We start from the raw sequence: 25,484 nt of genomic DNA, 5'->3' as shown, positions 1-25,484 counted from the left end.
TGCATTCCCTCTATTACAGCACAAGTAGTACTGGTGACATGATTTGTTGTTCGGTCTACAGGATTAATTGCCTATTTAGCCTTTGGCTGAACCAGCTGCTAACTACTTGGAAATTGTCATCAATTTCTGATTATACTTTACTCATTGTAAAAGCAGTTACATTACTTGCTCATTCCTCAGCAGCAAAAGGAATGTGTTTCTTTACTTTAATTACTTGACCATTAGCTATGTCAAAGTTGCCTTTAACTCAAGATCCTCCAACCCCACATGTTGCATCTTTTGTATTTAACACACGTAGAATAGAAAATAAGATGTTTGTGGTTTAACAAGCAGGCAGGATACAGTTTGTATCTCCCTGAGGTATCTTCCATTTTTTCTCTGTTAAAGTTTTTTTTTTAGGGAGTTTTTCCTTGACTTGAGTTTGGAAGGATCTACTGACAATCCAGCAGCTAGCGTTAGCCTAGCCTCTGTGACTGCACACTCCAGATGTCCCGACCTCAGCTGCCCCATTTACACACTCTCCAATTCTGAGCAAAACTAGCTTTAGGTTTCCTCCTGAATGTAGGCGTACCTGTGGCTAATGTTAGCAAACCAGCTCACAACAAACAACATGTAAATAAGACAAGTCTGGAAGTTGCAATTCACCTCCTCTGGAGCAATCTGTCAGCTGAACACAACCCTGCAGACAGCGAGCACGCCGAACCCCAAGTGTAAAAGTAATGGAGTGTTACTGGGATTAATAACTGTAATGTAATTACTGGATATCAAATTGTAATCCTTTGACTCACACTCACCTCTTCTTGTGTCGCAAAACGTGAACTGGGCTCAGCTTGGTTTTCAGTCCATATAGGTTAACAAACAAAGACAGACACTAAACCGATATACAGTAAGCCACTCTTCTCTCTTTTTTATCTACTCTGTTTCTCTCTTCTGGTGTCAGCTCTCACGTTAGAAAAAACTCACCATCTTGAAGTTTGGTAGTCAGTGACAAATGACAACCTGTGACCGTGTTGCTTGCACCATCCCATCCTCCTCCCTGTGTTTTGAAGCTTGCTATTGTTGATGTTAGTAAGATCTAATGTTCAGGTATGTCAGCGGTCAGAAATTAGATTCAACCATGGGCCAGTTTTTTGGGGGATTTTTTCATTTTGGGGTCCACTAACCGGCAAAGTGGAAATGTAGACTTATATGGTTTGTTTATTTCTTTTAATTCATTTCAGAATAGAATTGATTGATAACATATGTCAAGACAAGACAGATACCTTATTGGTTATTTACCAATATATCCTGCTGATTCATTTATGGTTGAAATCTGTGATGTTGTTAAAAACTGGCATCAAACACACCATTTCTGTTAGACTGCCATCTATATGTGTTTGTGAAGACCAAATCTGTTCCGGTCAAATCGGCTAAATTTCCGGACTTAAAACAGCTGGAATTCACACATTAAAATATAATTTCTGGTAGTTTAATTAGACTTAATTTCAGCAACATGCGCTCTTCAAATAGCATGGTGCAACCATGCTATTAATGCCTCATCATCTGTGGGCAAGCTTATATTCTTTGGGTATTTTTAATCTACAATAGATTTGTGGAAAAATGATGTAAAAGTTTTAATGTTAACTATGAAAATCAAAACTTCAACTTTCATCAAAGAGCCAAATAATTTTGCTGCAGGTCCGGATTTGGCCCACAGACCGGTATTTGCCTCCCACTGATGCATGTGTTTGATAGAAGGGTTAGTTCTCCCAGCACAATGCTCATTGTTGCTTGAGAGCTCCATCAGACAGCAGGGCCTTTACCACCAAATCTAACAGCATAACCATTTACTATAAAGGTCATTTCCTTGCCGTAATGTTCGCCGTATGCTACATTATTCATCATTATTGGTTTTACTAGTGTCGTTATTGTATTGGTACTGGAGATATTTTAATAAGAAGAAGAGAAGGAGATAGAGGAAGGTGCTGCTGCTTATGATAATAATACTAATTTAAACATGAACAGAAATTTAACATAAATTACTCATCAGTAGATTCTTGAAAAGTTTAATTAAACAGAGACAGCCATAAAAACTGAAAGAGTCAAAAGCTGTTTCAGTGTGCCATCTGTCTTCAGCAGCTCGGTGAGCAAACGTGCGAAAATCAACTTTAACTTATCTGCTCTGAACACGGTTTGAATTTGGAGCATCACAGAGTATTGACTTTTTGTTTATAGCTGTCCGTAACTGAATGGAGACTTCACGACAGGCCACCAAACAATAAATAAAACACATCAACATCTTCTGTCACTGTAATCGCAAGTACCTCTACTGCTGACGCTTCAAATCCGCTGCCTGCAGTGCACCACAGAGGCATCAAATTAGGAGCGAGTTATGATGAATGTGTAAGCTTGTGTTTGGACCTTTATTCTGTCATGGGTTCTTTTTTCCTCTTTTATCTTAGTTTTATCTATTGGACTGTCACCAAAAGAACACCTTGCTTAATGAATAATTAAATAATTTGATTGACAGTGTAGGACAAATGATGTGGTTTTGCCTCTTCGATGCAGTCTATTTCCTGGGCCCGCAGCCGGCCTTGGAGCGGTTCTGTTTATTTGCAGAAACAGTGAATCAGCAGCTCCAGACAGACTAGGTGAGCCACTGTATATCGCCTTCAGCCAAACAATAACGAACACACATGTATCCCTGCAAGCAGCACACGCTATACACAAATGAACACACACTTACTGTATGCAATTAATGTATTCTCACACATGCACTCATACACATATTGCAGACTTTCATCTTGTCAGCACCCATCACTTGTAACAGGTTGAGAAGAAACCAGTTTAACAGCTCTACTGTATAAGGCCTGTTGCTATACACAAGCTACATGTGGCTGCTATTTTTAAGGTGAGACATAGTGCTTGCAGCTTTGACATCTTTTTAACGTGTCTCATCCAGAAGAAGAGATTCTTCTGCTGTGCTGTTAGGTTTCTCTGCAGCAACTATGCCAATTTCTTCCCGCAAATATTCCTCTGTAAATGTTTTTCAGTGTGAATATGGTTGTTTTCTGACAACAAGTATCGCTGGAATAAAGGTGTGGATCTACCAGCACAGTGTTAGCTGTCGGGAAAATGTAAAAAGTTATCTGTTTCTGACTGTTTACATGAAAAGAAGAGGGTGAAGGAAGGTGAAACAGAGAAAGGAATGAACTGTTCCCCAACTGCCATCTTATTACTGTGCAGATCAATATCATCTCTTGTAGTACATGCATATTTGCGTGTTGCATATTGAGCGAGCTGTAACTGACAAATGTGTTTAGCAGCTTTGCATTTCATTAGTTACACAATAATAAATTGTTAATTGAGAAAGCGATCCATTTACTAGATACTGAGACTACTGAGAAACCGGAGTGTTTATCCACCAGCTCAACATCTCTTCATTCCTCACCTCCACCTACCAGAGTTGAGAACAGCACTTGTCTTCAGCCTGTTGATGTTTCGGATGACAGCTGCCAGCTCTACACATTGCCTGGGATGTGGTGAGAACGTTGACAGCCCTGTCCTCTACACCGCTAACGCTCTCAACATCATGCATGTCAGGAGTGCGAGCTGAAGATGTGGCTACATTGATACTTCACCGTTGGTTGTTTCGCAGCAGATAAAGAACGATACAATTTATCCATGTCTACATTAGACTGTGCCGAGCTGAGGTAACATCACCTGAAACTGAAAGAATATGTATCGCTTCTTAAATTTCAAGCTCCATACAAAAATACAAAACTGTGTATTCATGTTCATTCATTGACAATCTGCAAATGTTATTAGATTAAATGATTAGAACCTCAGTCTTCAGTTAGTTTAGGATTCAGTAATATAGTAGAGTTAAGTAAAAAATATGATTGTAGATGAAAGTTTTGGTTCAATAAAGATCACATTTAGACTTGTTAATTATTAAAAGCATCGTCTAAATTGATGCATGCTCTCCCAGCACAGCATGGCGTGACTTAGCTCATAAAGCACATAGTAATGACCACTTTAACAGATGACATCAGAGAACCCAAGAGGAAGTTGTACTTATTACCGCTCTCCCTAATATAACGGAGAGGGGAGTGACATGAATGAGAGGAGACACAATGAGAGACGAGGGAACGGGGGAAGAAAGAGAGAAAGGAGTGAGTGATGTACTCATTAAATTTGAGCTTTCTCATCCTGCACAACAGTTTCCACAGCTGATCACAAACAACTTTGAGGTCATCGTTAATCACCGTGCCGTCACTACCTCTCATATTATTCTACATCTTTTCACACCTAATGTGACCTTGCTGTGCAGGAATCAATTTTGTCATAAAGACACTTACTGTTACTGTAAGTGTTTTTTCATATTCTCCTTAAAAATTACACTTGTTTTTACTGAGTATAGACATAATTTTATTCATCTTCCCTTTTTACATTTACTCATTTTAATTCTTGTCGTTATTGCAATACGTATCAACAAGTACTAGATTTGTGGTGATTAAGTGAACCACTAATGATGCGGTGGTGTTAGTGGGAGAGGAGTGATGAAGGGAGATTTGAGGGGAGGAGGAGGAGGAGGAGCGAAGGAGAGAATAAGCTGATCAAAATTAAAATCAGCATGAGGTGAAGTAACAAGTTTATGTCACACTTGTGGATTTTTCAGGCAGTTAAATATTAAGTGTTAACAAGTTCACTATTGGTACCTTAACCATCACTGTTTGGATTTTATTTTGCACCCTCAGCACTCCCTCTTTCCCCATTACGTGTAACTGCTGATATACACACTCACACAGTGTTAATTTGACTTGCCAGGAAGGAAATAGTGTGATTCGCTTGAGTAGGTCCCTGGACATGAATCTAAAGACAGTAGGGAGCGTGCAGAGCAATCAAGTGATAAAGCTTATTATCTGAGAGGAGCTATATTCTAAGACTTATTATCTACCAGGAGTTAAATGACTTTCAGGTCCTCAAAGGCCTGATGGCCTGGTTTGACTTGGCAGAAGAGAGAGAGAGAGAAGAGGTTGAAGGAAAAGGGGTAAAGAGGAGAGCACGCAGAGGAAGGAAGGAGAGATGGGAGGAAGAAGCAAGCAGGTGGCAGAGGGGGAGGGAAGAAGAGGAAGAGAGAGGAGAGGAGACAAGAAGGGAAGGACGAGAGATAAGAGAGAAAAGAGAGAGATGAGAAGTTTGATGCCTGGAGGGAGGGAGGAGAAGGTGATTCACAGGCGTGGGCAGTCACTTCTCTGTCTTTTTGCAACTGCTGTGAAACCAATTTTCTGGTTAGAATCGGGAGATGTACCATACTTCATAAAGCTACAAAGTGCTGCATTGTGTCTTTGTTGAGGCAGTTTAGTTTACTACTATAGATACCATAGATGGTTAGCCTTGGATACCACAAGTGTTGGCATAGCAACAATAGATTTTGACTGTCTGTTCTTATGAGCTAACAGCCAGGTTGGACTGTAACTTCACTCGAGGATATAGGCTGCATCATACAGTATGATGTAACAGGTGATCATACAAATTTTAAAGCCTCATAATGTATGTGAAAGACATCACTGAAAGTTTTATTGATGACAACAAAATAAAAAAGAGACAGGGCATTAGTTATAGGTTGTGTACTTCTGCAGAATTTGTGTCAAGCCCTAAAACCAGCAGCCTCTGTAATGAGTTAGTTTGAAGTGAGGTCCAGCTGGAATGATGCCTAATCAGTTCACCTTTAATTCAAAGTCATTGCAAGATTACAGTTAGTTGGTCAATTTCCCATGGTTTACATAATGCCTGCAATTTCACAGTAAGCCCACATGACCGCAGCTGCTATAACACCTGTGGTTTTGTTCTGCCCTGGATCACAACAACAATGTGATCCTCTGCCCTTATGCTTTAATTTTTTTTATTGTTGTAAAGAAAAATAGTCTAGCAAGTGTTACATTTCAACTCTCCATCAGTGTATTTCAATTTCCATCTTTCTGTGAGAGTGGTATTGCTTTACATTCCTCTCTTAACACTTCACACACTGATGTCAAGTCCTTAGAAGTCTTTCTTTTTCTAAAAAGATTACAGTAATGAAGAACAAACTTTCCAATTCTTTCTATTAGCATCCCCTTATTTTGCTGTCCATCACTGTGTAAGTGTAGAGCAGTGGCGGCTGGTGACTCAAAAAATTGGGGAGGACAGGAGGAAAACCAACATGGAATCTTACAACACACCGCATCAAACTATATCATTGTCCCCCACCTGATGAAATCCGAGGGGTGGGGGGCAATTTTATATGACAATAAAACAATTTGCTTTCAAAAACAAAAACCCCTGAGTGGTGAAAAGGCTGCTTCTTTAAAGACATTTAGGATATACATAATGTCTCTAAACAACGAAGTGCTCATTTTAGCCATGGAGTGGTTCAAATGTGTCATTTTACCAACAAAGTGAAATTCAAATTTATAGTACTGTTCTATTGTGACAACAAATTTATGTTCTCATCAAAAACAGACAAGATATCACATGATTTACACATGTTTCCTATATATTTTCTTAGTATACAGAAATATATAAAGTAGCACAAAGCTTATAATGTGATACAGGTTCAGATCAGTGCTGAATACAAGAAAGACTGAACACTAAAAACATTCACAGATCTAAAAGTGTAGGTTCACCTCAGAAAGTATTAATGCATGTATCAAATAGATGACTTACACACCCTTATCTATATGTACGATATACAAAATATAGGCCTAGTCTACAGAGCTGACATGTTAACACTAGGGGTGTTAACATGAACACAAAACTCACGGTTTGGATCGTATCACGGATTTGAGTCACGGATCAGATCATTATTAGGATCAGTGGAAAAAAAAGGGGGGGAGACAAATAAAACTTTGTTTTCCATTTATTCTATAACACACTGACAGCCAGAAACAGCAAGGTACTTTTGCCCATGGTCTTAAATGAAAACAACATTTAAGATGTCCAATGTTTAGATAAAATAAAATAAAATATAAAAAATATTCAATGCTCAGTTATTGCAATATGAGGCATGAAACCTTCCTCTTTTAAACAGTGAATGAAACAGCTTCTGTCCACATCATCAAAACTTGATGATAACAAACATTCACCGTTAACGTCAGTTAGCAGCTAGATGCTAATTAGCTGCTCAGCTGCAGCACATTAAACAGCAGGTAAACATAACTCAAATGTCACTTCTGAACCGAATTAGACGCTGGTTTGATCGTTGCTCTTCAAAATCCCTGTTAGCAACACGCTGTCTGTCCATGACTTGTACTTACAGCAGTCTGTTTACTTTGTCTTAAATAAGACATTAAATTTTGCAATTAATCCGCAGTTCATATGCCTGCCTAACCGTGGGGGGCGATCCGTACGGATCACGGATCAACTACAATCAGTTACACCACTAGTTAACACTTGTTATTCTGGTTACTTTAAGCTTATTACTCAATATACGGCTCAGTTTAAAACGAACTAAAGAAACTGTCAGAAGCAAGTAGCCAGACCTCCTGCACACTAATCATACAACATCAACAGGTGACTGAACAATCACTCAATTAAAAACGAATGAATGAGTGAGTCCAGACAGCTCACTGTAACTTCAACAAGCAAACTAATGTTACCCACAACACATTATATGATCTCTGCTGCATTCTTGTTAAGGAGATAAAAAACACAAAAAAGCCACACAGAGACATTTAACCATCAGAAATGAAATTAGCGACCAAAGAGACACAGAGAAAGAAGTTGTATCTGACTCACGTTATCTGACGTCTTCTTCTTTCTATCATGGAGATGAAGTATTCATGCCATTGCGTCCATTTGTGGCTGTTGGTCATCTTGTTTGTTAGTTAATAGAACTTTGTGGCTGCTGGTTAACCAGTCTAATATCATTAGCAACAATGACAAACAAGCTAACTCTCCTGGTTGTTTCTCCGGTTGTTTCTCTCTCCAGCCTCCCTGGCAGCGTCCTGCAGCTGCTGCACTGCACAGACCAGATAATTTCTCCCGCTAGCTTAACAAGAGTCCTTAACAGTCCTTCCATGGATGTATAGAGTCCTTCAGGCTGTTACAACAAGCTAACTGTTGCGTTGGCTAACACAAGGAGCTATCTACTGCTGCTACTCTGCCTTACAGTGGAGAGAATTGAAGATGAATTCTGGAAACTATCATTGGACCAACTCGATGTCAATATTGCATTCTGGTTGTTGATTGGTTAGGGAGGACGACCTCCCTTGGAGCGTCATTTTACGTGTCATGGCCAATCACAGATTAGCATGAAAAAAAATGAAATACATTGAGTCCAATGTAAGAGATCCCGCCCTGCGGAGGTCAGCAGGCACCCGTCCTCCTCTGTCCCCCACTGCACCTCCACCAATTGCACCCCCACCACCACTTCACACACTGCTCTTTCTCCTCCTGCCCTGCAGGTGTCGCTGTTGAAGCATTTTAAACAGAATTTCAGCAATGGATGGAAAAGAGAAAAATACTTTATAAATACTGAGATTTGGTAATGGTTTTTTTCAACCAAATATTCTTTTTTATATTTTGATCTCCCTTTTGCCTCTCAAAAAATAGAGGAGGATCAACTTCTTATGCCTCTATGGACCAGCCTCTACTGGTGTAGAGTATTCCCAGTGTATTTTATTAAAAAAGCTATGATGGCACACAGCAGGGCCTAGTTGTTTTTATTTGTATTAGTAACAAACCCCCTTTGATTAAAATATGTGAGAAAATCTTGAAATAGGAAACCAGAATGAACATAAGCTTCCAGTTTGTCTCATGTATTTGTAACATTATATCATATTGATAAATGACGTTTAAATGACAATAGACTGTTGTTGTCAAACATGTGACATGTGACTTATAAAGTTTAAAAGAATAGTGCAACATTATGGGAAAGAGGATTCACTTTCTTGCCTACAGTTACAATAGAAGATCATTACCACTCTCATGTCTGTACGCAATCTATGCAGCTGGAGCCAGGAAGCTTAGCATAAAACAGCGGGGAACAGCTAGCATGGATAAAAAAATGTACCTACCGATTCCTCTAAAGCTGACTTATTAGACTTATTATTATCATTTGTTTAAACTGTACATGTCTTATGTACTGTAACAATGTCTTGGCACTAATTGTTTTTACATTTCTGTCTGGGTACAGATTATGCAAAAATGATTCAATGTGTTAATAAATAAAATTAAGGGGTGTTGGTAGGTGAATTTTTGAACTTTTGAAGCACCGGTAACACAGAGACATGAGAATGGCATCAATTTTGTCATTTAACCCTTTCAAGAACGAAAATAAGCATATCTCTCAAAATGTGGAACTATTCCTTCAAAGATCCTCTTCAGACATATTTTAAGACATAACATTACTCTGCTTTGAATAGTAATTTCTGTATGATATGGTCTTTCCGCAACAGACATCAATTATGTGGTTATAAATACTTAAAAACTAAATCTACTCCTTCTCCCTCATTGAAAAATGCAGAATCTATGAATATGCAAATATTGAAACCACTTGACCTTAAGATGTTTCCTACTTCACTGTTAATGTTATGTCACAAATCATGCTTGTAGACACACCCTCCTTTAACTCAGATTTAAGGTGAATCAGAGTCACAGAAACTCCCTTTTCAGCAGATGAATGTGTGTCAAACTGCACATCCATCATTCTGCACAGTGAAGGTCAAACATCCAACTGAAGTAACAATAAGCGCAACACATTTTAGAGTGGAGGGGGACTTTAAGTGACACTCTAACCACTGCTAAATGTCCAAATATTGAATTAACAATCTGCTGTATTGCTGTAAGCATCCAGGCAGCCCATTACTGGTAGATAGCTTCCAGCCTAAAGAGTGCTAATGAGCACACTGTGCACCAATGTTAACCCAGTCTCTCTTTAAACATACAATATTGACAAAGCCAATACAAGTATGGGTCCAGAATGAGTGTTATTCTGTGAAAATGTACTCAGCACTCTTCTGACCTAAAAGATAAATTTACTTTATCAGCATAAAGTGCTTTAAAACACACACAGTTGGCAGAAGAGAAATGTATGTTCAACAGGGTTTAAAAGGAGTGAAGAACCTACATTACTTACCATTCAAGCACAAGTTTATGTGAATTTATCATGACAGAAAAAAGACTTTATTATATCTCAAAACAACACACAAAACTACAACAAAGTGCCTTTGTTGGTTAAGATTATTCTTTATTATGAAGTGCCACAAAATGCTTTGTGTTCATTGTGCTTACATTGTCTGAATACTGGCTCAAAAAAACCCAGGAGATCCTCTCTCTGCACCAGAGAGCCAGACCTCCTGAGACAAGGTGTGTCAGATATCACTATACAGCAGTAAAAATGTCTCAATCCAAAGGATTCTTTACAAACCCTCTTGCAATAAATGATTATTTAGGTTATCATCATTCTTTAACTTGGAAATACAAAAAAAGAAGAGAGGTCAAGCTAGTACAAGGTTTTTAATTCTTCTCTACCTGAATTCTAGTTAGTTTCATTGTGCTACTTTCGTTAAGGTGGAGATGACTAGAATGGAAGTGCTTGGAGAGAACAGATCTGGAGCTCACCCAGAGACAGACAAACACACAAACTGAACCTGTCTGCCTTAAAACCACCACGCAACCACACGGCAACAACTTTAGCCAAAGATGTTTGACTGCAATGCAAAATTGCAACCAGAGTTTTAACACACGAGGATACAATTTGTGACACGTAAACAACAACTGGAGACATCGCAGCCAGAGATACTCTCAGCAATTTGTTCAGCAACTATGACACCTTCATCCTGTGATCAATCACTACTGCTGAGATTATGTTGTTACTGTTATCATTTTCACAGAGTTGGAAGTTTTAGATTCAGTGGGTAAAATAGAAGCTTTTTGTTATTTATATATGTATCCACCAGTGATAGATGTCTCCAAGAAGTGTTAAGAAATACTGTATGCAGGTAATGTTTTTGCTTTCTTTGCATATAGAGAATTAAGTGGCATTTCTTTGCTATATTTGTGCGTTTAATATTGAATCGTATTTGTATTCACGTTTATGAATTAAAAAGACAAAGATGTAAGCCCTAACAAAGAGTTTTACGACTAATCGTCTGATACAAATTGAAGTAATTGCAGCTCAAATCTAGTTCACACATCAGGGAGATAGATAAGACCTGCAATTTGCTGACTCATACACTGATTCCCCCAGTCAAAACAAAGACTGCCTCATTGTTATTGACTTGTGAGTTTCATTTTTGTAAAAGAATAAAAGATTGTATTATCTCCTGCAATATAACACTTTTATCACAAAATAGAGACTTTTTGACTTCAGAGCATTGTCAGACCTGATTTGCCTTTGATGTCATGCAGGTTTTACAACTTTATCTCTGGGATGTAAATGAAATTAGGTAATGGGTGCATGTTTCAGTGCAGACTCTCCTTTTGTCCATATATCCCTAAAATGGCCTTGGATATCAGTCAACCCCATCTCTAATTGGGTAATCTCATGCCTGAGGAAACATCAAAACTCCTTTGTCAGATTCACATCTGAATATAAACCCCATTTCTTTTCAACTGTTGGAAGTTTGACTGCAGAGGGCTTTAACAAGACACCACAGACTCTCTCTCTGGGTCTCCTCCAACAGCTCATCAGCAGGCGCTGAGTGTGTGTGTGTGTGTATGTGTCTATACAAGGTTACAACACATATGGCATATAACATAAACAAGCATCCAAATCTTTTTGTGTGTCCTCAGTCTGTCTCCCGGGAAGCTCCATGAATCTGTAGAAAAGGTTTCTGAGCTGCAGAGAACTGGGTTCAGCAACACTGGTATTGGCCAGTTAGATCAAAGGTTAAACCGTCTATGGGTCGGGGTTGATTTGAGTTAGCCTGTCTGTAGGTATATCACTCATAGAGTTAGCCTATGGTTGGCCCAGTTGGGATGAATGGGGCCTACTGCAGAATAATCAGGACTCGGTCTAATGTATGTGGGACTGTAACAGTTAATGTAACAGCAATCAGGCCAATCTCGCTAAAGTGCATGCTTTTTCTGTGGTTGAAGAATGCACGCTTTATGGTTTAGAAGTGCACTGGAGGGGTAGTTGAATAATGCATTGCATTTAAAGTTGACCTCAGCCCAACTTCAACGATGCACCAACTTTGACTCAGTTTTCTTCTGAAAGTATACAGAAAATTGCTGAACCTCATGTATACTAAGCATCACTTCAGGTTGGTGCACCTTACACGGCAAAATTTGCCATTTCAGTCTGATTCTGTCTTAACCTTATTTTATTGTTTATATCAGGATAAGATAGATCTCCTAGGGTTATTAAAAGCTTGTTGAAGGCCTGTTATTATATTATTTGGCCACATGACAAGGAAATGATGTTTCAAACACATTCAAGTGTCATTTTAACATCACAAAACCTTTAACAAACCACTAATCTCACACGAATGGCCAATGATCCAATCTGAGTAAACTGTTGCAAGGTCTAATCCAAAGTTAGGCCTCTCCTGGTTATTGTTAGCAGGCTTATTTCATGCTAGAATTAGCCTAGCACGGGTCTGTAAGGGCCATAGTTATCCTACAATAGGCCTCACACCCAGCAGGCAGCTGATCCCAGCCTCTCTAGCCTACATCCTACGTTAGTTCTACTCACTAAGAGGCAGGCAGTGCATAACAAGAGAGGAAAGACAGGACTTTTCTTTTTGTTTCTCTAACACTACATTGGCATGTTCCCTGATGTCTGTAATATTAGTATTTTTCTGTTTATGACTATAGGTGAAGTAAAACATACCTGATTTTTAAACTGCTATACAGTAGTAGGTAATACTTCATAACTTCATCATAAAATACCATGCATTAGGTGATTATTGCTTTTAAAGAGTCCTACGGAGGCTCCAAGAGAAAAATATTGCCCTCAGGTTCTATCTATAGGATTTTGGCAAAAAATCATAAGCTTTTTATGATGTTGGCATAGATTTCATTATTTTTTTGCATGCAATAACGTTAGTAAGAAAAAGGTAAACAACATAATAGGAAAAAATAGTACTCAAAAAAGTGACATATGCTTTGGCCTGTAGTGATAAAAAAAGAGGTTGGCAAAATCCCTACATAGTACATATACAGAAATTAAAGTGCAACAAATATGAAACGATATTACTTCATTGTTATCAAATCAAGTATAAACTTACGACAAATAAAATTAAGCAAAAATGTTACAAAATAAATAAATGAATAAATAAATAAATAGGTACATGAATAAATAAATAAATAAGTAGTATTTTACCTCAGTGGTGGAGAGAATATGGTCACTTGGTGCAGCAGAACATTATTATTATCATTATTATTACTATTATTATTACTATTATTCCCCCCCAAAAAAAAAACAAAATCAGAAGGAAAAACTCTTTCACTGCGTTTCAGTGCAGGGAGGAACCAGTAGCTATAGGCCTACTATTGTCTTTGTCATCATCCTCATCATCATTGTATACTGTCGTACTGTATCTAGATGCCAGGAGGAAGCCAAGTTTGTATTATTGTCTCTATCCAGAACAGACAGAGGAAGAGGAGGTGAAGAGTTTTTTTTGAGGAAGTGCATGCGTAGATCAGTTAAATCCTTAAGTGGGCAAATCTCAAGGAGAAAAATTGTGCTATCTTCATCATCATGAATAGGCTCCAAGGGAAAGCAAGGTGGTGGTGTGGGGGGCGGGGAGGGGAGTGAGAGTGGAGGGAAAGCAAGGTCATATTCTGACCAAAAATAGATTGTTTGTGTCTGCAGTTCAGTCTGTAAGGATAATGGTAATTTATGTCTGCAGTTTTGTCTGTTTAATCTATGCAGGGGGTCATGCATCTAGGGGGCCGAGAGGAGCGAAGGGGCCTTTGAAGCAGGCAGACTCGTAGTGCTTGTTCAGATAACTCTTGAGCGCGAAGGTCTTGTTGCAGCGTTTACACTTGAAGTGCTTGAAGGCCGAGTGGGTCTGCATGTGAGCGCGCAGGTTCGAGCGGTCTGCGAAGGCCTTCCCGCAGTGGGCGCACCCGAACGGCTTCTCGCCCGTGTGAGAGCGCATGTGGCCCTGTAAAAGCCAAGGTCGACTGAACGCTTTCCCGCACACGTCGCACTTGTGCTTGAGGTCGTGCGTGAGCAGGTGCATGGCCATGGCGGGCATGGACACGTACACCTTCCCGCAGGTCGGACACTTCTTTGCCAACTTGCTGTCCAGTGAGCGGTGTGTCTGTTTGTGCCGGCTCAGGTTGGAAGACGTGGCGTAGGTTTTGCCGCACTCGTTGCAGGTGTGCCTCTGGATGGTCCTGGGGCTGCCGATGGCTTTCCTCCTCGAGCGACCGTCTGTGATGAAGAAGGCATCAACTGTGTAACCCTCACTCACCGCAGCGTCTCCGTTGATGTAACCATCAGTGATTTCTGAGCCGGGGCTGTCAGGAGACTCAGAGTCAGGGGCCCCGTAGTCACTGTGGATACCATCGTAGAGGGGGTCAGGGGAGGGCACCTTGATCCCGCTGTCACTCTCACCATCGTACACACCAGGGCTGATGTAGTCACTGATGTAACCACCTGTTATGGAAAAACAATAAAACAGTATTAGGAGATAGAGCGCTGAAATGGATGTTTTAATAAAAATGGATTTACACTGAACACTGACATGGGAATCGGAGATATTTGTCCCTGATGTAGCCACTGACATAACTGATAGTAAAGAATTTAAATTTGCTTTTGTAAAACCACCTTGAGAGACACATGTGCAAAAATTCTCGCTCACCACCACAGAGACCTGCAGTTTATATTACACCAAAGAAGACAGTGAAATCAGATAGTCCTCTTTTCCCAAGCATATCCGTCTTCACAGTACTGGTGGAGATTCAGTATAATGGCCAGCAGGATGCAGTCTGAATTGGTGTAATTAAATAACTGCATAGTCACGGATGTAAACAACTACATTAAACCATTAGCGATATACAGCGGGCCACTGGTGTTTATTCTGCTTCTGCATCCCACTTGAATGCATCTGTTATAACACAGAATATAGAGAGTCGACATAAAATATTCCAAACAGCTGGTTCATTCAACCAGTAACTTGTTCCTGGTGCATTACTGTATGTTGTATGTAACAAATGTAACTGAAGTGTGAGGGAATGGAGGGAAACAAAAGTTGACATGAAAGGTGGCATTGTACTGTGTGTGTATAGATGCCAGATGCATTTTCCTTTAAAGAGCAGAAAAGAAATGTGAAAAATGGCTGCACAGTGGGTGAAACAGAAGGCTGCATAAGAGCTGATCCCAGGTCAGCAACTTTATATATTTAACCAGTTAATCTGTGGTTATACACTGTATTGCTGTTAAATAAAAGGCATCATTCTGTTTTTTAAGGGGCACAAAGTATTGTGATCCTGCTCTCACTCTAAATGTACTGATACAGACTTTAATAACCTGCTGCCTGTCAGACATACAGGTGCACATACTATGATTATACTCACAGTCCTTCATCCTCTATCTACCCTGTTGTAATAGTGCAAAAACTATGCCAAGTCAATTACCCCGCATTTACCCTGCATTAGTGGTAGCGCATGGCATAAACTCACCATCAGTACTGCAGCAGCAACTACTTTTAACAACTTTTAACAAATGCGAAAGACTAAATTGGCATATTGCAACACAGAACATCTGTCTCTGCCCTGCACACCTGTGGCCAGTAGTGGAATGCGAAAACAGTCTGCAGTATAAGTCCACAAATAATTCAGCGATATAACTCCTCTCAGTCTTTAAAGGCTGCAGTTAAAACATTTCCTCTGTGAAAGATGAATGCACACAAGCTGACCCTGAACTTGAGAGAGCTGATTTAGCATGTGAAAATGAGCATCAGCACCACAGGCAGATCCAGTGCGGTGCAGGTCGATGGCACAGTGACAGCAGGGCTGCTGCACACGCTCAGTCGTTGCAGTCAACGGTATGGTGCATTTTTACAGATCAGAGGGGGTTGAAGACTTGCACAGTGAGCCTTACAGGAAAAATACAGTTAGTTAAAATTCTTTCTAAAGCAGGTTGGATGATGCGACCACTCCCTCTAGTTACATGCTTATCCGAAAATGCCGTTCTTTTCAATTCTAAGTGTTTTTAGGGGGAATTAGAAACGTGAATATTTCTTCATTTGGTAACAGCCTACATATGGAAATGCATAATTACATGCACAGTATACACTGCACATACAGTACATTAAACTAGCATGTGCAAGCTCAGACTGTATTAAAAACACCCTTAGATTCAATTCACTGACTAAACGTGTTTTTTGGTGGGGATCTACAAGTTTGTCTTCACTCACATGTTGTTTTCTGGTTATTTACTGTCTCTTTTGTTTACTCATGAACAAAGACTGTACTCATTATGCAAAAACATGTTTTTGTGGTTTACTGCCTTTTAAACTGTGCAACAGTTTAGGTGGTTAAAATTAACACTTTAAATTAGAGACCAGACTGAACTGTTCGCAATTGTACAGTAAAGTCTATAAACACAAGTTGTATACAAAATATAAGAAACTAGGCTTTTTTCCCTCCTTTTCTGTTTATTAAAATGCAACAAATATTAATCTAATACATACCCAAATCCTACATGGATAACTTTTTTAAAAAAGTTACATCCATATTGAGCCATCCAAAAAGCTATTTACTATTCACAGATGCACACACAGAAAAAGAAAATAAAAAAATAGCTTTAAGTGAATTAAATAAATATCAAGATTCAGAGAATTTCTTTTGGGAGTATTTTTAGACAAGAAAAGAAAACCTTGGTTGCAGATGAGATTATTTTTCTGCAGGTAACGACTTCCAAACTTTAACAGTTTTTAGGAAGACAGATGTGATTCATTTCTGGCATTATCATCTTATTCTACATAAAACAGTCTGAACCTGCAGCCATGACAAGAATATACTATCAGGGTTGTTCCTCCTATAAGGAATTCCCGTTGTTATTATTCCTCCAGTCTCTCAGAGGATTTTTGAGTTAGACGCAGAAGCAACAAGCTCCACCTGACACCACATATCTGTCTACATATGATAACAGCTACTTTATATCTGCCACGGCGTCCCATCTGGATACACACTCCCATCACGCACAACGCACGGAACACGGGTGGGATATAAATTATTCCAAACTCCGCTTCGTTCAGGCAGAAAGTTGTTCCTATAACATGCAGACGCTCTTGTTGTGGGGTAGAGCCCGTACTGCACTGTGTATAGCAGGCAGCCGCATTAAGCTGTTGCCATCAAGTGTTAGGGATGGAGACAAAAGGTGGCCGGGACAGGCAGCGCTGCACGGTGCTGCTGAGGCGGCAGATCGCGTGTCAAGCCGAGCAGGGCTTGTTAACCTCGACATTATAAATACACCACTGACATGAGCAGAGAGATGCAGGCACCAAAAAAAAAAAAAAAAAAAAAAACGCGCATATGAATGAACACGTTGATGTGCAACAGCCTGTCAATGACACTGGGGTGGAAGCAGTGCAGTCAGTGGCTTAATTTACATGGAAAAGGCATCTCTGGGTTTTTTTGTGTGTGTAAAATGTGACGCACGCTGTCGGAGGGTGTGGGGAAGTTCACAGCTTCAGAGCAGCACAGGGCAGCACAACACAATGAGTCACACTGTCGCTTTAGGATACATGCAGCAGGGCCTATTATGGCTAGAAAGTCAATCTAAAAATATAAATATTATATGCTACAAAAATAAACTATTATCCATATTAAACAGTTATTCCAAGGCAATCAATTTGGATAAAATTACCACTTTAATTCAGAATCTGTTACCATTAACTTATATTCAACAGTTAAGTGAGATAAGAGGCAATTCTGATCCTATTTTGTCTTTCTGTGTCTCTATAATATGACAGCTTATGGCAGCAATGCATTTCTCCACAGAAAGGCTTGGCGAGATATCATTGTGCAGAAATCTGCCAACACTGCAAAAAAAAACGGGACAGGCACACCTGGACACTGAGCTCAGACAATGCAGAATGAAAGGATATGTGACTGTGATGCATGAGGCTAATTTTATGCGACCAAGAAGAACAAATCCGGAGTACATTGGTGGTTGTGGTTTTTGGACACAGTATTGTTGCAGAAAGAAGATCTGAATTGTAGCTGTTTTGTTGCTGCACCTGCTGTCAGTGAAATAAACAGGTATAAATATACGTATCAAACATTCAAGTGTCATAATGTTTTGTCAGGTTATTTTCTCTACTATAAACATATAAAGTTTTTATGCAATGCCTTCCACATGTTAAACCCCACACTGCAGAAGCATGTCCAGTTAAGAGCAGGTTTATGAATTAAACATTTTGATTCCAAGTGACCTGTCGGCTCAGTAATTCCACAAAACCAAGTAAAAGTGGACCAGATATTAATAACCGCTGTCCCGTCTTCATCTCTTTTAACCTTTTAGCCTGCGTAGGAGGGAAAAAAGTCCCTTCTGACTATGAGCCAAAATCGATGAAACATGGGATGCGCTGGATTTAGTTGATTTCTCAAGTGACCTTTCCGCTTCAGTAGCAACTCCTACAACCGACCAACCGCTAAAAAATCAACTCTGCTCTATCATATATGCTCCCAGTAAATGAAGCGGTGCTGTGGTTACTCTCACCGTGTGTATGATTATTGAGATTGGCAGTTATTCTGTGGTTTTTCGTGCCCTCCCACTCTCATCTCTCTACTCGTATAGTCATATAAAGTGCAAAACCTCTTACAATCTCCACCAATGTAACGCTGTGAAACATGCAAGACAAATGTAATAACTAGACTATGTAATAACTCGATACTGTCTGCTATAAGCTGCTGTACTTGTTTGCCTCAAGTACACCCGCATCACCCTACAAGTAGCCAATAATAATAAGTTTCAATGGAAAGGCTACAGGTAAATCGGATTGTGTACAGAAATAGAGAGCAACAGTGATTCCCGCTCACTATAAACTCATTATGGAGCATTATTGATACACTAGGTGAGTATTATAGTTATTTTTATGTTCAGAGTTGCAGGACTGCACCCATGTGTCAACCAATGGTGCCGAGTTTAAAGAACAGTCACAGTCAGGGAATCCCTCTAGCATACAACAGGTAAATCCACCTTTTAGTCTCCCTTTGGAAACCTCTTCTCTTCCTCCTCCTCCTCCTCCTCCTCTTTGAGACTGACTTGTTTTCAAGACACCTGTTAATGCTGCTTGTGTAGGCAGCCTGACCTACCTTTGTCATGGAGCCGCAGGCTGAGGTCTGTCCTGTGCCGGTAGGCGTTCTCCAAATCCGCCCCGGTGGAGAAATCATCCAGTTTCACCTTTTTCACCAGGAAAGACCTTGGCATGATGGTGCGACACCGACACCGACACACACGCACACACACACACACACACACTCACACACACACTCACACTCACACACACTCACAAACACAACCACACACACTCACAACAAACACAGCCGATCACCGAGGCCAGCGTGATGGTTTCGCCCCGTCACACACCGACAAGAACCGGCGGCAAAGATTGTCTTCGGGTTTTTTTGGAAGAAGCGCGAGCGGTGAACTGACCCGGTAAAAGAGTTGACGTTCAACCAACAGCGGCGTCTTGTTTCTTTGCAGTTTCTCTGACTGTCGCTGCCTCCTCTTCGGTTTAGTCCTCTCGCAGCGAGGGAGACAGAAATGCAACTTCAGCACCGGACAGCTCCCTCCGCGGGGTGCCTCGCGCTCTCAGTGCTCGCGGGCAGGCGGGCAGACCGGGGGAGACAGAGGCTCGTGTGCAGTCCAAAGATTCGCCTAAAAAAAAAAAAAAAATTAACAGGCGGTGGATGGCACCCTGCAGCGCGCGCCTCGGCTCTCGGGCCTCTTAAAAGAAGAGGAGAGAAGAGATGAAGAGGAGGAGGAAGAGGAGGAGGAGGAGGAGGAGGAGGAGGAGGGAGGGATGCGAAGAAAATAAGAGGAGGGAAAAAATGGAAGGGAGATTCTGGAAGCTTTTCAAAAAAATATGTCGGACACCTTGTCCTTCCCTCTTTGCCGCAGAAATAGTCCTTAATTCCCGTCAACAGCGACTATTCAGAGCGGTAAATAATCACAATAAAGATTCCCCCTGCGGCCGAGTGGATCAACAGCGTCCCCTCTTTCTCTTTCTGTATCCCTCTCTCTCTCTCTCTCTCTCTCTCTTCTCTCTTCCCCTCTCGTCTCTCTCTTTCTGCAGCTTCCGCGAGGTGTTCCCGTGAGTGTGCCGTCTCGCGATCAGCTGTTGGCATTTATAAGGCGCAGAGAGAGAGGGGGAGAGAGAGAGAGAGAGAGAGGGAGAGAGAGAGATGGAGGGATGGATAGACACACGGGCGGAGGGAGTGCTTAATTTAATCCATCCCACATCCCCGGGGAGCGGCGACTGGCCCGGATGATTTATTGAAGCTGTTATCACCCCCCACCCCCCTTTCTCTTTCTTTCTTTCTTTCTTCTTTTTCTTTTATTCCCCCCTCCTCTCTCTCTCTCTCTCTCTCTCTCTCTCTCTCTCTCTCTCTCTCTCTCTCTCTCTCTTCATTTTTTGAGCGTGTGTGTGTGTGTGTGTGTGTGTGTGTGTGTGTGTGTGTGTGGTAGTTTCAATGTGTGTGAGGCGAGGCGCCATGTTTTAGGGAGATAAGAATGGAAATTATTGTTATAGGTTTTTTTTTTCTAGCACTCATCGATTTGATTCAGCAATCACAGCGTGTAACATGAATTTTAAATATTGTCCCATTCTAGTGCATATACTTTTTTTTTGGTTTCCTTCTTCTTTTATCACCTGCTAAGCTCTTCTATCTTTTTTGCTTTTTTTTCCTCCTGATGACATGGATTTTATGGAATATTAACTAGCATGCTGAGAGCCTCGTAATTATCATTAATGTGGCCCCGAAGGCAAATGGATGTAGACCAAATGGAGTGTTTTACAGTGACTGCCGCATTAATATGGGAGTGGAGTAATATCTGCTCCAGGGTCACACCGGGTTCACTGACAAGTTTTACTGCAAAATCGAGGATTGTCGCTGCTCTGTGTCTATTATGTAACAACGACAAAGATAATTTGAGAGATTAATGAATCAAATGTTGTGTACACGTTTGTCTTTTTAGCCTCAGTCTCCTTTTCTGTCCCAAAATATCAGTGAAATAATTTCAGATGAATGTAAACAAAGAGAAAAAATATGCTTCTGATGTATCTTTCTTTGCAACAAGGTTTATTGATTAGCACGTTTTAGTTTTAAAAGTCATCCAAAAGTGTCAAGTTTGATCTTTCATTTACATGATTTAGACCAAAAAGTTAAATGCTGGCAGTATTTAAGTGGTGCATAAGGTCAGTGACCACACACACATACACACACACACACACACACACACACACACACACACACACACACACACACACACACACACAGAATAACACTATATGAATATGTTTTCATTAGTCCCAGTGTGTAAAAGTACACATTACTGAGTTGGTGTCCCTACAGGTTAAAAGAAACTATGTTTTAATGAGGCAGGTAGGACTCACTGACTCAGATTTGTGGGCTGAGAAAAGTTGCTGAACATCTGTTAAAGGTTACAGAAAGCTCAGTGGGTGACTTTGATCTACAGAGAAACCACTTAAAGACCAAGTATTTGCAGTAATTTGAAGATTTTCAGGACAAACTCTGGCATCAGAGTTTATTCTGGTCAAATCTGGTCTCATATCACCTCAGTGAGTTGTTGACTTGATACTTGAGACTTTGACTCAGGTAAACCTGTGACAGATTAGAAAATAAGGGGAAATTACAAAGGAAAAATCAAACACATTGATAATGAATTCAACAAATGCATGTATTTTTGAATATGTTAATGTAAATATACACATTTGTACTGTATATTTAGCATTTATTCCCCATTCATTTATCAACTCTATCCATCAAGGATAGAACAGTTCAAGTTTACAGTGTTGCAAAGAAATGTTACAAGATTGTCAGTGTCTGGTTGTGTGTTTGTATGTGTTTGTGAGTCAGTGACCATGACTTTTGCAACCCTGTGTAAAATTATTCATAAATAAGTTAAGGATAAGTTCACAATTTTTCCAAGTCTGTCTCGCATTAATAGTCAGGTGCCCAAATGAACACTGACGCACGTTTTGCTTGTGGCTGAAGCTTCATATTATCTCCAAGAAAACATATACATATATTTTTACATGCAAGGACGGCTGTGGATTTTCTCGTCCTCACTTGAATTGAAAGTAGATCATCATCTTAATGGCCAGTACGAACAGGAGGAATGATTACGGCAGGAAAAACATGTGTCAGTGTTAATTTGGGCACCTGACTGTTGTTTTAGGACAGACTTTAAGAATTGTGAACCTATCCTTTAAAGTTTTAAAATATTTACTGTCATTGTCAAATATGACTCATTTTGCAATGTCAGTGCTAGTCCTGTTGTTTTTTTAGTTTCGCTGGGTCTTCTTGGTTAAATGAATGAATTGAATGAATTTAGAATCTCCGTCAGTCAAACAGATTGAGAAGGACAGTGAAGATGTCATGTTAGAGAGGCAGCTTTATTAAGATTTGGAGAATGATTATGAGACAAGTGGTGCTTATGAAGAGGCATCTGGGTCATTTGAGCTCAATGAATGAGTATCTAGGAGAAAAAAAAGTCAGTATGTACAGTAATAAGTTTGTTGAAGTTCAAGTAAAGTTCATATGACTGATATGTTTCCACTCTATGTATTTAGTATTGATTACAGGCCACATGATTTGTACTGTGTGTGTGTGTGTGCGTCTGTGTGTCTGTGTGTCTGTGTGTCTGTGTGTGTCGTGTGTGTGTGTGTGAGTGTGTGTCTGTTTGCGCGTGTGTGTGTGTGTGTGTGTGTGTGTGTGTGTGTGTGTTGCTACCAGTCCATCTGTTGTCCTTAATCAGGGGAAGAGCAGATGAGTTCCATCACCTGGAGACTAGCTCAGGGAGGTCCAATTAAACACACACACACACAACTGGCCTAACACACACACACACACTCACACACCATACAACCACCTCTCCAACAACTGTTAGTCTTCTGAAATACCCTACAACATTAACAACACATTTCATCATCATTAGAGGCCATGTGGACACACACACACACACACACCGACAGCTTGACACATATGGACAGAAACAAACATTATACACACATAGACTTGACACACAACCAGCACATGCATACACATGTAGATATTCAGCTTGCCGTATCCATCAATGTGTTATTCACACAATATTTCATGTCTGATTTTGACTTAACAAGGTCATTAAAATGTTTTCTCATCACTGACATCTGGCATTTTCAAAATGAGATCCACTGTATATCCAACAATCAAAGACTAAGTGCCAAAATGACGGCGAGTCATTCATCGTGTCTGTTTCAGATTGTCGGGGATGTGAGAGTAATTTCTAAGGATGGAAGGGACAATATTTCACCGCAGCGCACATGAGTGTGAATTGCAGCCAAAAGTGGAAAGCTCTGGGTGTTCTGTGGTTGGTGTCATCCTCACACTTCTCTAACAGCACCTTGCTTTATTTTTGGGAGAAATGGGAGGGTTTTTTCATTTTGTCAGGAGGCCTCGTGAGCACACTGGTATTATTTAATTCAGTTGATATGTAGATGTTTGATTTGGATAATAAAGGTATCTTATTTAAATATCTGATATAGTACATGTAAGTTACTGCAATTCTTGCACAAATAATAACTTCTTAAGTATTGTTTTATCATTGTAGTTCGTATATTAGAAACTGACTTGAAGCAAATGGAGTAGTGATATTGTGACTCCTACTTTTTTGTAGTAAGAAATGTTTTTCAGTGTCTGAATTAGAAATTTAGACAAGAATTGATAAAATTTGTTTTTGTGTGTTTAATCCAAAGTCCATAATGTAAGATGTGTGTTTGTTTACACTAATACCAAAAGACTTTTTAACAGCCTCAGTTAAGGATGTAAGATCCTCCTCTCAGGATGTTTTATATTGCTTGAAATGAGTTTAACCATGACTCATTAGGCAAAAGACATCGCAGAACTTTTTAAAAAATGTTTTATTTAACTAAAGATAGGAGAAAGTGAGGGGAGAGAGCTCATATATTGTTAATGTAACATTACACTCATGATTAGGAAGAAGGATGTTTTAGTTCCTCCTTGTGTGTGTGTATGTGTGTGTGTGTGTGTGTGTCAGATACTGCTCTGAGGTTAGCTGTGATAGATGTTCTCTTTGGTTTAATTGATGCTATGCCACGTCGAAGGCCGACACATGTTGTACACCAAACTCAGAGCCGCTGCCCAGCTGGTCTGTGTACACGTGTGTGCATGTGTGTGTAGGTGGATGTGGGTGTGTATTTGATGCACGGTGCGTGTGACAGGCAAGCAGCAGCAGCTGCTGCAAGCCGTCTTGTCCAATACCCCGCTATAAACACATGCACATATACACAAATGTCTAATGATCCACTGGAATGACACACAATGCTTTTAGAGTCCCAGATTCATTTTCACACATCACCCCTGACCCTAACACACACACACATATTGTCTGCAGTATTTGAGCATTTTTAATGCAAAAAAAGTCTGAATTAATGTCTAATACAGATATGTAAGTATTGAAAATTGTTTTATTTGTTGTTTCTCGACAATTTAAGGTCACATTAAGGGTGTGCTCTTCTTTCTCATCTCTTTCTGTGTGAAGAAATGTATTTTTACTGACTGGCACTGAGTTTTCCCCTTTGAATAAAATGTTTCTATCAAGGAGCATGAAAAGTCAAAATATATTTCTGTCTCTGTCCCTCTCTCTGCCTCTCCTTTTTTTTTCTTTTTTTTTTTTGTCTTTTCTGAAGGTGAGCCTCGTTCTGTTCTGTCCTAAAGCTGTTCTGTCGCAGTAACGCTAAATATTGCTGAGCAGCTCTTCTCATCAGGCACACACACCCACACAAAGACACATGCACACATACACTCACACACACACACACACACACACACAGACATGCACACTTGCAGACACACGCAGAAGTGCTGGGCTAGGGGAGAAATGTGGCCTGTTTCTTTGCAGTTTTTGATGACTCCCGCTGTACTGGTGAAACAGAATGCAGCGTACATTAGCACAGGATAGAGTGTCCCAAAACAGAGGAGAGGAGAGGAGAGGAGAGGAGAGGAGAGGAGAGGAGAGGAGAGGAGAGGAGAGGAGAGGAGAGGAGAGGAGAGGAGAGGAGAGGAGAAAACATACCAAATACATACTGCAGAAAAATATAATTTTGATATTGTGTGTCTAAAAAGTTTTTCTTACACACTTATTCACTTGTTATGGAGCTTTTGAGCATATTATGCAATGTTTATCTGTGATTTTTGAGTGGAGATTGCTTTTTCAGCTGCTATTTTTTGCATATTATTTCATTATCACGTTATTATTATTATTATGTTCATTTCCAGGTTTGTGTTTTTATTCTGGGGCTCTACTGGAA

At 40.1% G+C, this 25,484-nt stretch overlaps 1 protein-coding gene and 1 long non-coding RNA gene across 4 annotated transcripts in view; one reads left to right on the top strand and one right to left on the bottom strand.

Moving 5' to 3' along the window:
• The window catches only part of LOC137191492 (uncharacterized), a 152,495-nt gene that overhangs the window by 90,729 nt on the left and 36,282 nt on the right, over window positions 1-25,484 (top strand). The window contains exon 4 of one of the 3 annotated variants that reach the window (XR_010930409.1): window positions 3,444-3,774. The exons of the other annotated variants lie outside the window; for them this stretch is intronic. This is a non-coding gene — a long non-coding RNA (uncharacterized lncRNA). Of the gene's footprint in view, window positions 1-3,443; window positions 3,775-25,484 lie in introns of those variants that run through there. 3 annotated transcript variants of the gene reach the window in all.
• On the bottom strand, window positions 10,124-20,529 carry LOC137191491 (transcriptional repressor scratch 1-like). Its single transcript, XM_067601610.1, has 2 exons — window positions 19,243-20,529; window positions 10,124-14,575 (listed from the first exon to the last, which is right to left on the bottom strand). Exons 1-2 carry the CDS (start codon window positions 19,355-19,357, stop codon window positions 13,848-13,850), a joined length of 843 nt encoding a protein of 280 aa, XP_067457711.1. The 5' UTR covers window positions 19,358-20,529; the 3' UTR covers window positions 10,124-13,847.

Source organism: Thunnus thynnus, chromosome 10, assembly GCF_963924715.1.
Source record: "Thunnus thynnus chromosome 10, fThuThy2.1, whole genome shotgun sequence".
Classification (NCBI taxonomy): Eukaryota; Metazoa; Chordata; class Actinopteri; order Scombriformes; family Scombridae; genus Thunnus; species Thunnus thynnus.
Note: the sequence above shows the minus strand (reverse complement) of the source record. Positions and strands in the feature narration are given on the sequence as shown.